At 48.2% G+C, this 17,027-nt stretch overlaps 1 protein-coding gene across 1 annotated transcript in view; it reads right to left on the bottom strand.

Annotated features, from left to right (window-relative positions):
• Positions 1 to 17,027, bottom strand: part of LOC129712575 (unconventional myosin-Va-like) — a 113,572-nt gene that overhangs the window by 69,484 nt on the left and 27,061 nt on the right. The window contains 5 exon segments of the mRNA XM_055661095.1: positions 2,302 to 2,414; positions 4,409 to 4,516; positions 6,251 to 6,332; positions 7,647 to 7,790; positions 12,483 to 12,639. Of these exon segments, the coding sequence (XP_055517070.1) occupies positions 2,302 to 2,414; positions 4,409 to 4,516; positions 6,251 to 6,332; positions 7,647 to 7,790; positions 12,483 to 12,639 (604 nt within the window).

Raw genomic sequence — 17,027 nt, 5'->3', positions numbered from 1 at the left:
GTGGCCACAGGATTCCTGGTGCACTCTCAGTCAGAAATCAGATAAGGAGAGGCAAGTGAAGGGTAAGCACAAGGGCAAGCAGGGAGGATTTGAGTATAGGAGCAGGGAGGCTCTACTGCAGTTGTACAGGGTCTTGGTGAGACCACACCTGGAGTATTGCGTGCAGTTTTGGTCTCCAAATCTGTGGAGGACATTATTGCCATAAGGGAGTGCGAAGGTTACCAGACTGATTCCTGGGATGTCAGGACTGTCTTATGAAGAAAGACTGGATAGACTTGGGTTATACTCTCTAGAATTTAGAAGATTGAGAGGGGATCTTATAGAAACTTCCAATATTCTGAAGGGTTTGGACAGGCTAGATGCAGGAAGATTGTTCCCGTGTTGGGGAAGTCGAGGACAGGGGTCACAGCTTAAGGTTCGAGATGAGGTGAACTTTTTTCACACAGAGAGTGGTGAATCTCTGGAACTCTCTGCCACAGAGGGTAGTTGAGGCCAGTTCATTGGCTATATTTAAGAGGGAGTTAGATGTGGCCCTTTTGGCCAAGGGGATCAGAGGGTATGGAGAGAAGGGAGGTACGGGATACTGAGTTGGATGATCAGCCATGATCATATTAAATGGCGGGAGGCTCGAAGGGCCACATGCCTCCCCCTGCACCTACAGCTATGTTTCAATGAATGAGACCGTGCGGAGACTCAAGGAATGCCACATGTCAGCTTGAAGCAGCAACGTTTCTGTAGAACTCATTGCCACAGACGGCTGTGGTGGCCAAGTCAATGGATATTTCTTGATTAATACAGGTGTCAGGGGTTATGGAGCGAAGGTAGACAAAAATGCTGGAGAAACTCAGCGGGTGCAGCAGCATCTATGGAGCAAAGGAAATGGGCAACGTTTCGGGCCGAAACCCTTCTTCAGACTGATGGTGGATGGGGGGAGGCGGGGAGAAGAAGGGAAAAAGGAGGAGCTCGAGGGCTGAGGGAGAGCTAGGGAGAAGGCAGGAGAATGGGGTTAGGAGGGAGAGATAGACCAGCAATGATTGAATGGTGTAGAATTGATGGGCCGAATGGCCTAATTCTGCCCCTATCATCTCAGATGTGAATATACACACACAGGGCATCTTGTAGATGTTATGTAATTTAGTCATGGAGAGGAACAGCATGAAAACAGGTCCGTTAGCACAGCGAGTGCGTACCGACCATCTTGCGTGCAACGTTATGCTGGTCCTACCCTAAGTTAGTTCTTTCATCAACTGCAATACAATTTTGCGAAAAATCACAAATCAGACAACGTTTCATGTCGGGACTCTTCCTCAGACTGAACGGGCTAGGGAGGAGAGACAGTGTTTCCGGTCGGGAACATTTTCCAGCTTGGCCGGCTCGGTGGCGCAGCGGTAGAGTTGCTGCCTTACAGCGCCAGAGGCCCGGGTTCAATCTTGTGTATGAGCGCTGTCTGTACAGAGTCAAATCAAGCACTAGAGGGCAGAGGTTCACAGTGAGAGGGGAAAGATTGAACAGGAACTTGAGGGGCAACTATTTCACTGAGGGTGGTGGGTCGATGGAACGGGCTGTCGGAGGAAATGGGGGTAGCACGATGGTGCATCGGTAGAGTGGCTGCCTGTCAGCGCCATAGACCAGGGTTTGATCCTGACTATGGGTGCTGTCTGTGTGGAGTTTGCATGTTTCCTCCTGTGACGGCGTGGGTTTTCTCCAGGGTTTCCACCCACACTCCAAAGACGTGCAAGTTTGAACAGTCCTGAGCTGCTATCTACCTCATTGGTGACCCTCGGACTCTCAATGATCAGACTTTACTGGCTTTATCTTTCCCTTGTCACGTTTGCTGTACGCTGCGAAAGGCTCGATTGTCTTTCCGCTGACTGGTTAGCACGCAACCTTCTGAACCTTCTGAATTTTGTAGTCGGCAAGGCATATCGCCAACTTGGACAATTTAACATTTTTATCAAGCCAATTAACCTACAAAACCTGTACGTCTTTGGAGTGTGGGAGGAAACTGAAGTTCTCGGAGAAAACCCACGCAGATCACGGGGAGAGCGTACAAACTCCGTACAGACAGCACCCGTAGTCGGGATCGAACCCGGGTCTCTGGTGCTGCATTTTTGCTGTAAGGCAGCAACGCAACAAAAGCTTTTCACTGTACCTCGGCACACGTGACAATAAACCAAACCTGTAACAAGAGCTTTGTCACAGGTACCAGCTGTAACGGATCGTGGCAGATCGTGGCAGACCTCGTCCCCGCCACGTACCAAAGGAGCCTCCGCCATCTTTTCAACGATCGGGAATACTCACAGGGATGAAGCAGTTTTCTGCGTCCCGATCATTGGCCTGGACTGTCACATTCCCCAAGTGGAGAACGGCAGCAAGAACACGGAAGATTCCCATCTGATGGGATTCATTGATGCCTGGAAAAAAAAATCAAGATATTTATCAAACCGGCCCCTAAAATGAATTTGCGTTCGATGATATTAACAAGTAAAATTACTGTGTCTGTACAAAAGCATTTATTTTAATAGGGGTCTTTTTCCCAAAAATAATCTTCATTCAGATTAATAATAACCAGGAACAGCGCGGAAACTCTTCCGACATTCCCATTTTTGCAACTATCCTTGTACCCGGCAACCGTGCCACTCATGTGGCCCCCTGGGGTGATGTCCCTTCCCTTGTTTGAAGGGTGTCAGACCCTTCTTTGCCAGGAGACGTCTTCGCGGGAAGCCGCTGAGAAACGAGGCCGGAGCCTCGCAGATCAACGAAGCCCCGGGTCGGCGCCACGGAGGCGCCCGGAGTGGACACGAGAACGATAGTGGGGCAGTCGATGATGGGGCCGACCGATAGACGAGGACGGGCCGCGTGGAGCGAGGACGCCGCTGCCGAGGGAAGGAACAAAGGGCCTGGCGTGGGGAGGCCGCCATGTAGGAAAGAACCACAGGTGCTGGCTTAAATCGAAGGTAGACACAAAATGCTGGAGTAACACAGCGGGACATCTCTGGAGAGAAGGAATGGGTGACGTTTCGGGTCGAGGCCCTTCTTCAGAAGTCTCCCATTCTTTCTCTCCTGAGATGTTACCCGGCCCGCTGAGTTACTCCAGCTTTTGGTGTCTACCTACCTTGTGTCTACCTACCTTGTGGCTAAATGGATCAGGGGGTATGGAGAGAAGGCAGGTACGGGATACTGAGTTGGATGATCAGCCATGATCATATTGAATGGTGGTGCAGGCTTGAAGGGCTGAATGGCCTACTCCTGCATCTAATTTCTATGTTGCTATGTAACAACAAAGGGGGACCTGGCATGGGGGGGAATTTGTAACTTTTTCAGCGCCCTTTACAGGCGACTATTTGCATACCCTTGGGTGTGCAATCAAAGACATTCACTGTGACAATAAAGTATTCAATTCAATTGAAACGCATCTCAAAAATATCACCTAGAACTTTTTTTCAGAGATGCTGCCTGACCTGCTGAGTTGCTCCAGCACTGTCTATATTTGGTATACACCAACATCTGCAGTTCCTTGTTTCCACTTCTAAGGAATCATGCATGAGGGAGCGGGTTGAAGAGTTGTTGCAGCCCACTCCTGGTTTAATGCATGTTGACTTTCAAGTGCGTTGGAAGAAGATTATTGTCTGTTACTTCAGCAGACGCTGTTTCAGGTTATTGAGAAAATCAATGCCCTCCAGACTACTGCAAATGCTTAGCAGTCTATATTGGGATTGCAAATATCTTCCAAAAGCTGTCTGTATTGATCTTGGCTCAAACACACTTGGAAAAGCAGCACAATTTACTTGAACGATCTAGCTGGAGTGAGTCACCAACCAACCACCCACTGAGCGCTGTAACAGAAGTCCACAAACATAAGTGCGACTGGTGACAATTAGGCCTTTGACAAATATGTTAAAGGAATGTTTTGTTCAACTATTTCTAATCAAAAAGAGCTGAAGAACTGTAAAATGCTACATGTTACTTTGCTGTTAACATAACTTTCCAAATTTAGAATTTTCCACATCTTAAAGAATTAATCAACTCCTTGAGATTATTTAATGGAGGTGTGGCGTGCAAGTTCTGTTTTTGCATATAGAGTGGGGGGGGGGGGGGGTTGTTCCTGGATCACTTTACCGGGGGGGGGGGGAGGGGGGGGGGGGGTGTGGTGGAAAGCAGATATGATAGTGGCATTTTAAGAGGTTTTTAGATAGGCACAAAGATATGCAGGGGATGGAGGGATATGGATCACGTGCACACAAGTGAGATGGGCTTAAGGTTATATCATGTTCGGCATGGACATTGTGGGCTGAAGGGCCTGTTCCTGTACTGTACTGATCTAAAAAAAAATTCTATGACTAGGAGGTTAAAACGACAGCGAGCAAAATCTAGTGATGTGCACTATGTAAAGGATTGAGAAACGTACCCAATAAGGTGCACGCGTGCCTTGTGTTCATCATTTCCTTTGCATCGTCTATTCCCTCGATGACTGGACTTCCTCCAAAATTCGTGTAGTTGAAGTTCAGGGCGTGACCTAGAAGCAGAGACACCAATAGAGCAATTAATTGACTGCATTGGTATCAACTATTCAATAACATTACATGCCAACAAATCCAGGTGATTCACAACATTAATACAGCCCACTCAGTCACATTACAAGGGCCATGTACATTGTTTAGTTTGGAGATACTGCATGGAAACAGGACCTTCTGCCCACAAAGTCCATGTCAACTAGCAATTACCCGTTCACACTAGTCCTAACACACACACACACACACACCATTTTTTTACAGAAGTCAATTAACCTGCAAACCTGGAATGTAGGAAGAAACCAGAGCACCTGGAGAAAACCCACGTGGTCACAGCAAGAGGGTACAAACTCTGTACAAACTCAGGATTGAACTCGGGTCTCTGGCGCTGTAAGGCTGCAACTCTACCGCTATGCCACTGTGCTGTTTTTTTAACCCAAACAGTTGGTGAAACTGAAGTGAGGCATTATCATGAAGACTGTAGATGGGCCATGTTGGGCCATGTAGATGGGCTGTAGATGGGCCATGTTGGGCCATGTAGATGGGCCATGTTGGGCCATGTAGATGGGCTGTAGATGGGCCATGGGCCAATACCAACCAGAAACCCACAAAGACACTAATGAGAAACAATAGGCTGGAATATATAGCATCTTTGATAATCTTCCATTCTGATTAGAGTCATCGAGTCATACAGCATGGAAACAGGCCCTTCAGCCCAACTTGCCCCTGCTGACCAACATGGCCCATCTACAGTCCCACCTGCCTGCATTTGACTCATATCCCTCCTAACCTATCCTATCCATGTATCTGTCAAGATGTTTTTTAAATGCAAAAAGATACTCAATCTATGGGAATGTTAACATTGGAGACAATTCCGAAGCCACCCTCGCTTTTCCAGCTTCCTCCCCTCTACTGTGCTCAGTCTGAAGAAGGGTCCCGACCCAAAACGTTGTCTGTCCATTCCCTCCGTAGATGTGGCCTGACCCGCTCAGTTCCTTCAGCACTTTGTGTTTTGCTGAAGGAGACAGGAGCCAACTGCAAGTTCCTGTCGGACTCTGGGGTTTGACCGGATGGGGACTATTCAGGCAAATCGAGCAGCAAACACATCAACTGGAGAACGTGGTGGAAGATTTTATTGGGCTAAAATGTTTTGGAGGACTTTACTGGACTTTTTCTTGCACTAAACGTCATTCCCTTTGTCGTGTATCTGTAGACTAGGGATGGGTCGATTGTAATCATGTATAGTCTTTCCGCTGACTAGTTAGCACGCAACTAAAAGCTTTTCACTGTACACATGGCAATACACTGACGTTTATGTGACTCCATCTTTGATGAGGGGGTCTAAATTAGGAAACCTGAACGGGAACCTCTGGAGACTTTGCGCCCCACCCAAGGTTTCCGTGTGGTTCCCGGAGGTTGCAGGTGGTTGCCGGAGGTTGCAGGTGGTTGCCGGAGGTTGCAGGTAGTGGAAGCAGGTAGGGAGACTGACAAAAACCTCCGGGAACTGCACGGAAACCTTGGATGGGGCGCAAAGTCTCCAGAGGTTTCCGTTCAGGTTTCCCAAGTGGGACAGGGGCATAACTGGTGCAGGTGTGGTCCAGGTAAGCGCAGGAGAAAGGAGGAACGTTGCACTGGTCAATGATGTTCCTCATCCCTTGAGTGTTTGGGAAATTAGCCCAAGGTTTAGACATGGAATTCCACGCATTTACTCGAAATCAGCAAAGCCTTGGTGAACGTACCCAGTCTGAGGTCCTTGAACTCAGGCAGATGTTTAGAAGCGCACAGCTGGTAGAGAATATGGTAATTCCGTTCATCCTCTGCCTGAAAGAGAACGCGGGCAAGAGTTTAAAGCCAACTTTGGTGCAAAGCTCCACAACAGAACAGAACAATCTCCTTGTCCCCACTCAACCCAACACCAATACTGTCAATCTTCAACCCCCGTCATCCCACCAGACCTATTTTTCCCTCTCAACCCTATTCCCTTGCCTTCTCCCCATAATCTTTGACACCCGGACTAATCAAGACCCTGTCAATCTCCACTTTATAAGGAAAAAAGCCTAACGACTTGGCCTCCACAAAGAATTGTGACAAAGAATTTCACAGATTCACCACCCTCAGACAATCGAGATTCTTCCTCATCTCCATTGTAAAGGTGCATCCTTTTATTCTGAGGCTGTGACCTCTGGTCCTAGACTCTCCCACTAGTGGAAACATCCTCTCCACATCCACGGTAGACAAAAGCGCTGGAGAAACTCAGCGGGTGCAGCAGCATCTATGGAGTGGAGGAAATAGGCAACGTTTCGGGCCGAAACCCTTCAGGGTTTCGGCCCGAAACGTTGCCTATTTCCTCCGATCCATAGATGCTGCTGCACCCGCTGAGTTTCAGGATTTCGGCCCGAAACGTTGCCTATTTCCTCCACTCCATAGATGCTGCTGCACCCGCTGAGTTTCAGGATTTCGGCCCGAAACGTTGCCTATTTCCTCCGCTCCATAGATGCTGCTGCACCCGCTGAGTTTCTCCAGCACTTTTGTCTACCTTCGATTTTCCAGCATCTGCAGTTCCTTCTTAAACTCTCCACATCAACTCTTTGCAAGCCGGTGTCAATACTCCATATATATTCGAAGGAACAGCAGATGCTGGTTTACACCGATGATAGACACACACACACACAATACTGGAGTAACTCAACAGGTCAGGCAGCATCTCTGGAGAAAGGGAATAGGTGACGTTTCAGGTCGAGACCTTTATTCAAACTAGACTCTCAGTCTGAAGAAGAGTCTCGACACGAAACGTCACCTATTCCTTTCCTCCAGAGATGCTGCCTGACCAGCTGAGAACCTCCTGCATTTTGTGTCTATCGCCACAGAAGGTAGCTGAGGCCAGTTCATTGGCTATATTTAAGAGGGAGTTAGATGTGGCCCTTGTGGCTAAAGGGATCAGGGGGTATGGAGAGAAGGTAGGGATGGGATACTGAGTTGGATGATCAGCCAAGATCATATCGAATGGCGGTGCAGGCTCGAAGGGCCGAATGGCCTACTCCTGCACCTATTTTCTATGTTTCTGTGTCTCTACTCCATACCCGGACTAATGAGGCTTCAAAGTTTCAAGGAAGCTTTGAGTAGGATAGCACTCACCTGGAAAACGACTCTGGATTTCTCCAACAGGTAGGTCCTCATGTTGGCCCCTGTGATGCGATACTTCTTGTCAAACCCGATTTCGATGTATTTCCCGAATCGACTGCTGTTATCATTTCTGGTTGTCTTTGCATTTCCAATCGACTGCAAAGCAAAGAGAGGCTCATCATTCTGGTTTTCTCCACAATACAATCCCTCAAGGAAACATCAGTTTTGCCACCGATTCAGTTTAAAGATACAACGTGGAGACAGGCCTTCCGGGCCCACTGGTGGGAAACACATACGGTCACATGGAGACCGTGCAAACTCCACATCGACAGGCATTGGTGAGGCCAATTCTGGAGTATGGTGTACAATTTTGGTCGCCTAATTATAGGAAGGATGTCAACAAAATAGAGAGGGTACAGAGGAGATTTACTAGAATGTTGCCTGGGTTTCAGCAACTAAGTTACAGAGAAAGGTTGAACAAGTTAGGGCTTTATTCTTTGGAGCGCAGAAGGTTAAGGGGGGACTTGATAGAGGTTTTTAAAATGATGAGAGGGATAGACAGAATTGACGTGGATAAGCTTTTCCCACTGAGTAGGGAAGATTCAAACAAGGGGACATGACTTGAGAATTAAGGGACTGAAGTTTAGGGGTAACATGAGGGGGAACTTCTTTACTCAGAGAGTGGTGGCTGTGTGGAATGAGCTTCCAGTGAAGGTGGTGGATGCAGGTTCGTTTTTATCATTTAAAAATAAATTGGATAGTTATATGGATGGGAAGGGAATGGAGGGTTATGGTCTGAGCGCAGGTAGATGGGACTAGGGGAGATTACGTGTTCGGCACGGACTAGAAGGGTCGAGATGGCCTGTTTCCGTGCTGTAATTGTTATATGGTTATATGGTTAGATGGTTAGATGGGGTCAGGATTGAACTTGTGACATGAGGCAGAAACTTCACTGATGCGCCACTGTGTCACCCAAATAGGTGGAAGGGGATGGAGGAATGGGAGAGGTGGTGGGATAGTGGGAGACATGGGGGTGGGGGCAGGTTCGTTACCTAAAATTGGAAGATTCAATGCTCATACCGTTGGTTGCAAGCTACCCGTGTGGACTACGAGGTGCAGATCCTCCATTTTCTATGCTTTTGTGGTCAGCATGGTGATGCATCGGTAGAGATGCTGCCACACAGCGCCATTGACCCGGGTTCGATCCTGACCACGGGTGCTGTCTGTACGGAGTTTGTACGTTCTCCCCGTAACCTTTTCCCCGTGGATTTTCTCTGGGTGCTCCAGTTTCCTCCCACACTCCAAAGACCCTGCCGGTTTGTAGGTTAATGGACTTGGAAAAATTGAAGTGTGTGGAACAAGTGTAGGGGATCATCGGTCGGCACGGACCCGGTGGGCCGAAGGGCCTGTTTCTGCGCTGGATCTCTAAATTGAGCTAAACTAAACTAAATGTGTGTGCTCACCTTCGTCTCCTCAATTGCAAGAGCACAAGAAATAATAACAATCTCAAACCGGACAGCACCACCAGAGAAGATGGATGGGCGAGGATTCGGGGCGGGGAAGAGTCCTGACCCTAAACGTTGCCTGTCCTCATTCTCCAGGTTATTCCAGCACTTTTTTGCTAAACCAGCATCTGCGGTTCCTTGCTTCAACAAACCCAGGGGAGCAGGCGTGCAATGTAAATCGATCGCAGAACATTCCTCACATTGCTGGCTTTCATGTGCAATAATCCGTTAGAAATACAAAGCGTGTCAGACGTGGTAGCTAGTCAGCTGCAGGGCCAACACATACCAAAGTCATGTGTGATCAATGCAGGACAACAAAGTGAAAACTGTCCCTACATTAAGTCAAAGTCATCTTGTTGAGTTGCATTGTCTACAACCTGTTTTCACCTAGCTCACAACTAACAATGGCCTGTTTTATTCATCATCGTTACTTTTTTTGCATATCTTTCATTCGTTCTATATCACCGTCTATATCTCCAGTTTCCCTTTCCCCTGACTTTAGGTCTGAAGAAGGGTCTCAACCTGAAACATCACCTGTTCCTTTTCTCCAGAGAATCAGTTTGACCCACTGAGTTACTCCAGCTGTTTGTGTCTTTCGTCCAATATACTTCCATGAGATCATCTGCCTGGTCAACATTGTCCTTGACCCTTCTGCCAGTCCGCTTGCGAGATATTTCAGTATCCCCCTACATCACAAAGACCAGCAGGTAACTAACTACCTGCAGTAAATTATCACCTGCGTAGCTGGATGGCAGGAGATGGGCAGCTGAGAGGGAATAGATCCCAGAAGTGCAGGGAAATTAGATGAAAGGAATGTCCAGTACACTCGGCATGGAACTGATGGGCCAAAGAGCCTCCCACTGCCTCATAAAGCCACACCAAGGCACCACCTACTTTGATGGCAAATGCTTACATTCTAGATAAAATTCTTCAAAGGCCACTTGTTCAGTTTCATTTATTTTTCTGCCCCAGGGAATATAAATATCTACCAGCCTTAGAGATGACTCTTCCTGACAGCTCAGTAACTGTAAACCAAACACACGATACCTTTGGCTGAGCAGCCCATTGGCAGCGTCATTCAAAGTCCCCATCAGGAGACTGAGTCAGCAATTAAGCAACAGCACAGACAGTCGGCAGCTAATGGGAGCTCCCACACCCATACCCAGCTACTTCGCCCATCACCACCACATAACGCTGGTGCACCCACCTTGAAGAAAGTCCACCATCAAAGGTGCTACTGGCTCAAAAAGACAGCCGGCATCATCCGAGACCCACACCACCCTGGCCACACACTCATTTCACTCCTGCCATCGGGAAGGAGGTGTCGGAGCCTAAAACCTGGAACGCCCAGGTTCAGGAGGAGTTTCTTCCCCTCAACCATCAGGCTATTAAACACTACAAGCTCCAAATAAGCTCTGAACTACATACTGACTTACCTCGACGGAGATGCGATGTTTTTCCGTATCATATCTCCGTCCGCACTGCGGCCTAACATCGTGGAGTTGACGGCCTTTCCTGGAGACCGACGGGCGCTCCAGGCCGTGGGAGTCTGCGGGACTATAACACCGCCGAGCTTGCGATCCCTTTGCTGGGGATTGAATCTCCAATCTCGGGGTCTGTGGACTTTAACACCGTGAAGCCCGTGGCCTCTGGTAAGAAGAGGCCGACTCGGGAGCTCCAAGCCGCAGAGAGAGTTTCAACCGGCCCAACGTGGGAGTTTCGATCACGCCGCGTGATGTCGTATGACGCGGTGTGATGGGGCATTGACGCGCGGTCTTGTTTCAAGTGTTGTAACATTTTTTTTGTCGCCGCTGGATTTTGAAATGTTCAAAATCTTTTGTAGAAACTAACGTGACGCTGGCAGTCGCCGAAAAATAAAATCGGCAAGTGCGACAGGCCCTTTAGGGTCCTGTAATCACCCACCCCAAAAAGATAGTGATTTAAACACACTGGAATGAGGAGGAGCTGCTGTAAATAACCGTGAAGCATGTCTGCTCATTATTGGAATGTCAGTATGATTCACCGTTTCAGAGGATCAAAGCTCTCTCATTCCAAGCCTCGTCGGAGCAGATTAAGGAATCACATGATCACACTTGCAAATCAGGATGGGTCCCACCTAAGCAACACAAGGTCAGGCACAAAATGCTGGAATAACTCAGCAGGTCAGGCAGCGTCTCTGGTGAAAATTGATAGGTGACGTTTCGGGTCGGGACCCTTCTTCAGACTGTAGGTAGTGGGGCAGGCAGGCGGAGTGGGGGGAAAAAAATCCAGCACAAATCGGGGCCAGCACAACAGATTACCTCAGCCAGGGAGGTTCCCCGATAGGCGAATTGTTGGCTGGGAACAGTGTGAGCTCAGGGGGATATATCAGTGTGAACTGTGGATCTGGTTAACGGACTTGTAGTGGAGGAGGGGGGCGGGGGGGGGGGTTTGTAGGAGTTACCCCAAAATGGAGAATTCAACGTTGATACCACTGGATTATAAATGACCCAAGCGAAATACGAATCCTCCAATTCAGACTGGGTTGAATGCTGAATTCTACAATTTCAGGTTGGTATAAACGTTGCGTATCATTCCCTCCACAGATGCTGCCCGACCCTTTCCTGATTAGTACGGGCATCAGAGGTTATGGGGAGAAGGCAGGAGAATGAGATTCGGAGGGAGAGATAGATCAGCCATGATTGAATGGGGGAGTAGACTTGATGGGCTGAATGGCCTAATTCTACTCCTATGACCATATGACCCACAGAGTTTCTCCAGCACTGTATGTTTTGCTCAAGATTCCAGTATCCGCAGATAACTAGCATCTATAAAGGCCAATAAAACTTCAACACAAATTCTTGACTTTTATACTCGATGCCCCGACTGATGAAGACAAGCATATTATCACTCACCACCTTTATCAACCTATCTACTTCTGTTGCCAACTTGTCTTGCATTTTCTGGGATATTACCAATCTCAACCTCTCTCAGTGACCCATGGGTTGTCACTAATATTTCAGACGTCCTTTTAAATTCAGTGGCACAGCGGTAGAGTTGCAGCCTTACAGCGCCAGAGACCCGGGTTCCATCCTGACTACGTGTGCTGTCTGTACAGAGTTTGTACTATCTTCCCATGATTGCGTGGATTTTTCTCCGGGTGCTCCGGTTTCCTCCCACACTCCAAAGGCGTACAGGTTTGTAGATGAACTTTGCTTCAGTAAAGTTGTAAATAGTCCCTAGTGCGTGGGATAGCGCAAGCGTGCGGGGATCGCTGGTCGGCGTGGACTTGGTGGGCCGAGGGGCCTGTTTCCGCGCTGTATCTCTAAACTAAACTCGTCTGCTTTCCCAGCACAATCCTCACCTCCATGATGGGGTTGGAAGCGAGGACCTTCTCCTCCACATTGGCCTCACTGGCGGAGCCACTGACCGTGGCAAAGTAGCGCATGGCGTACTTAGCCGAAACGGTCTTCCCAGCCCCGGACTCCCCGCTCACGATGATCGACTGGTTCCGTTCATCCCTGAAACACACATCAGATAACACTGCTTAGTTTAGTTCCTTATCATCACATGTACCAAGGTGCAGTGAAAAGCTTTCTTTTGTTGCAGTCAGTAGAAAGACGATATTTAATGACAATAAAGCCGTCCGCAGCGTTAAGGAAATAACGTTTAGTGCAAGACAAAGTCTCAACAGCCAACGAAAAGATAATCCGCACTCTCTAACCATTATCACGACTGGATAATTGTGGGCAATGTGTTGAACAGCAAGGGATCTAGAGTTAAATTACATCAGGTACCGACCAGACAGTAAAACAAAATGCCGGAGGAACTCAGAACGTCAGGCAGCATCTGTGGAGAAAATGGAGAGACAACATTTTGGGTCGGGACCCTCCTTAAGACTGGTTAGAGTAGAGGGGGAGAAGGCTGGGATGGGACAAAGCCTGGCTAGTGATGGGTGGATACAGGTGAGGGGGAGGTGATAGGGAGATGGGTTGAGTATGTGACAAAGGCTGGAGGTGAAAAGGAGACAAAAGAGTGAAGAGGAGCGGTGAAATGTAAAGCTGGAGGTGGGAACTGGGGTGTAAAGGGTGGGGGGGGGAATAACAGGGAAATGGGCGACTCAGGGACGGGTGATGAACATACGGAGGAGGGGAAGGGAGCAGTTTGACAAGGATGGTGGGAGAATTGTCTGCACTGGGGTGGGTGTACGACTTGAAATTGGAGAATTCAGTGTTTACACCAGTGGAAGTCAGCTACCCAGGCAGAATACCAGGTGCTGTTCCTCCAGTTTGCAGGTAGCCTGACTCTGGCAATGGAGGAGGTCCAGGACAGAGGAAGGTCATGGTGGTAAAATACTCAGTATTTAAATATAGAAACATAGAAACATAGAAATTAGGTGCAGGAGTAGGCCATTCGGCCCTTCGAGCCTGCACCCTTCGGCCATTCAATATGATCATGGCTGATCATCCAACTCAGTATCCTGTACCTGCCTTCTCTCCATACCCCCTGATCCCCTTAGCCACAAGGGCCACATCTAACTCCCTCTTAAATATAGCTTATGAGAGGTTAGCAGACCTTGTTCGGCAAAATGTTCGGCAAAACAGTCAGTCGTTCTAATATTTGTCTCGCCGATGTAAAGGAGACAACATTGGGAACACTGGAGGTTGGAATATAACCTGAACAAATCTCCAGCCTGAGCCACAGTTTCTTTCTCCACAGATGCAGCCCGGCCTCCAGTTTAATTCCAGATTCCAACCATCTTTGTTATTTAGTCCACAAGTTGGGCCGAAGGGCCTGTTTCATCTCTAAAATGCTCGAATACTTTAAAAGAAAACTTCTGTCAAAGGGCTGGCACAGTGATACAGAAACAAAGTCTTTCTGCACAATACAAAACATTCTCAACAGGACAGGCAGCACACAATGTTCGGCGGATCTACATAGATTTTTTTTACACAATTGCTACAATGGTATAAAAAGAATCAAAAGAAATGATGTGAACAATGTAACGGTTTCAATTTCCCCTTTATAGAAAAATGACACAAAGTGCTGGAGTAACTCAGCGGGACAGGCAGCATCTCTGGAGAACATGGATAGACAACGTTTTGAGTCGGGACTCTTCTTATGACCCTACAAAGTGAGACACAAAATGCTGGAGTAACTCAGCGAATCTGGCGGCATCTGTGGAGTACAAAAAACCCCACAAAGTGCAGGAGGTGCCTTCAGAGATTTTGCCCCGAACAGCAATCTTCCATACACTAGTTCTATCCGACACAGCAGGAACAATGCAGTTCGCGTTGGCAGGGGAGAACGTGCAAACTCCACACAGTCAGCGCCTGAGGTCAGGACCGAGCCAGGGTCTCTGGCGCTGTGAGACAGCAACTCTACCACTTACTCCACCCTCCCACCCTGCCATCTTTTAACATCGATCGCAGTAGAGGCCAAGTCACTGGATGGATTTAAAAGAGAGTTAGATAGAGCTCTAGGGGCTAGTGGAGTCGAGGGATATGGGGAGAAGGCAGGCACAAGTTATTGATAGGGGACGATCAGCCATGATCACAATGAATGGCGGTGCTGGCTCGAAGGGCCAAATGGCCTCCTCCTGCACCTATTTTCTATGTTACTGCCCACAAGGTTTTGGAGAGCTCTTTCCTTGAGCCACTGTGGTCCTCGGTGTAAAAGATACTCGGGCCCACATTACAGACCAGATTTGAAGCTAGCAAAGTTCACACAAGGCATGGACGATGAAATAAAGTCTGAGAATTAGGAGTATGAGTCGGTAGACGATCCATAAGGTGGCGGCACGGTGGCGCAGCGGTAGGGTTGCTGCCTTAGAGCGCTTGCGGTGTCAGAGACCTTGCGTGGGTTTTCTCCGAGATCTTCAGTTTCCTCCCACACTCCAAAGACATACAGGCTTGTAGGTTGTTTAAGAGGGAACTGCAGATGCTGGAGAATCGAAGGTTACACAAAAAAGCTGGAGAAACTCAGCGGGTGCAGCAGCATCTATGGAGCGAAGGAAATAGGCAACGTTTCGGGCCCGAAACGTTGCCTATTTCCTTCGCTCCATAGATGCTGCTGCACCCGCTGAGTTTCTCCAGCTTTTTTGTGTAACCCAGGCTTGTAGGTTAATTGACTCAGTGCAAAATTGTCCGTAGTGCATGTGGGATAGTGTTAATGTGCGGGGATCGCTGGTCGATGTGGACGCGGTGGGCCGAAGGGGCCGTTACCGCGCTGTATCTCTGAACTAAACTAACACCTTGTTTCCAAGGTCAACTCTGAATGGGGCAATACGCTACTAGCAACTCCTCCTGGGCAGAACAAGGGCCTCAACCAATGTCATCAAAACATGGACTATCCACAATGGAATTTTATTTACTGTTCTTGGGGTCTTGCTAGGCATCAGCTGACAGTCATGTTCGCCGGCATAACAATACCGAGTATTCTTCAGCATAAATGAACTGTGTATAACTGAATCAGTTTAGAATGTCACAGAGATTCGACACAGTTTTGCATAAATATTGTGCCTATTTCTCTGTCCCACATCCTCTCAATTTTACCCCTTGCTTCACCCTCCAATTCTTCCCCCTTCCTCTCCGAGGCCCCACCTTTGCTTTTGGCATCGTAACCTTCCATTCCATTTCACTTTCAGTGCAGGGACTCTGCCTGATGGGCTGGAGATTTCTGTTCCAACAAGATTCTCGGCCCATATACAACCTGGTTGATTGCGTAAAATGTGTTAATTTTTCATTTAAAGATGTACGGCATGGAAACAGAGCAGCACAGTGGTGTAGTTGCTGCCTCACAGCGCCAGAGACCCAGATTCAGTCCTCGCCTTGGATGCTGTCTTTGTGGAATTTGCATGTTCTCCCTTTGGCTGTGCAGGTTTCCTCCGGGTGTCCCAGTTCCTTCCCACATCCCAAAGACACACAGACTTGTAAGTTAATCGGCCTGTGTATCGTGTGTGGAATGACATAGAACTAGTGTGTTTAAGAAGGAACTGCAGATGCTGGAAAATCGAAGGTAGATAAAAGTGCTGGAGAAACTCAGCGGGTGCAGCAGCATCTATGGAGCGAAGGAAATAGGCAACGTTTCGGGCCGAAACCCTTCTTCAGATGTTCTATGTTCAACACTTGCTCATCGGCTCCCCATACCCTCAGGGTAATTGTACAGTGGCCAATTAAGGTACAAGCCCACACCAGATTTGAGATGTGGGAGGATACCAGTGCATGTGATGAAAACTCACATGGGCATGGGAGGGGGGGGGATACGTGCAAACTCCACAACGACAGAATCCAAGACCAGGATGGAGCCTGGTGTCTGGTGCTGTGAGACAACTTCACCAACTTTGCCGTGGAAATCATTTTATCAGGATGCATAACAGACTGGTTTGGGATCAGCTCATTACAGGACCGCAGGCAATTGAAGATGGTTGTGGACGCAGCCCAGATCATCACACAAACCAACCTCACTTCCATTTACTACATTTATACCTCACGCTGCCTCAGCAAGGCCAGCAGCATAAACAAGGACATGTCGCACCCTGGCCACTCCCTCCCTCCCCCCCCTCTCACATCAGGCAAGAGGTACAGAAGTTTGGAAAGATTCAGGGGCAGTTTCTTCCCAACTCCGATCCAGCAACTGAACCGTCCGCTCATCAGCTAGCGTGCGGTCCTGACCTCTCATCCACTTCATTGGAGACCCTTGAACTACACCATCAAGTCTAAACCATGAAGCGGTGGTTAAGAATCAATCATGTTATTTAAAATACTTGACATTCTTTCACACCATGTGTGGTCACAAATATACAACATTTAAAAAATGTATTGATTTTCATTTGCTCATTATATACAGTGTGATGTCTCCAGAGGTTTCCGTTCAGGTTTCCTAAGTGGGACAGGGGCATAAAGAATAT

The sequence above is a fragment of the Leucoraja erinacea genome, chromosome 33 (genome assembly GCF_028641065.1).
Source record: "Leucoraja erinacea ecotype New England chromosome 33, Leri_hhj_1, whole genome shotgun sequence".
Taxonomy (NCBI): Eukaryota; Metazoa; Chordata; class Chondrichthyes; order Rajiformes; family Rajidae; genus Leucoraja; species Leucoraja erinaceus.
This window is presented reverse-complemented; position numbering and strand designations above follow the sequence as displayed.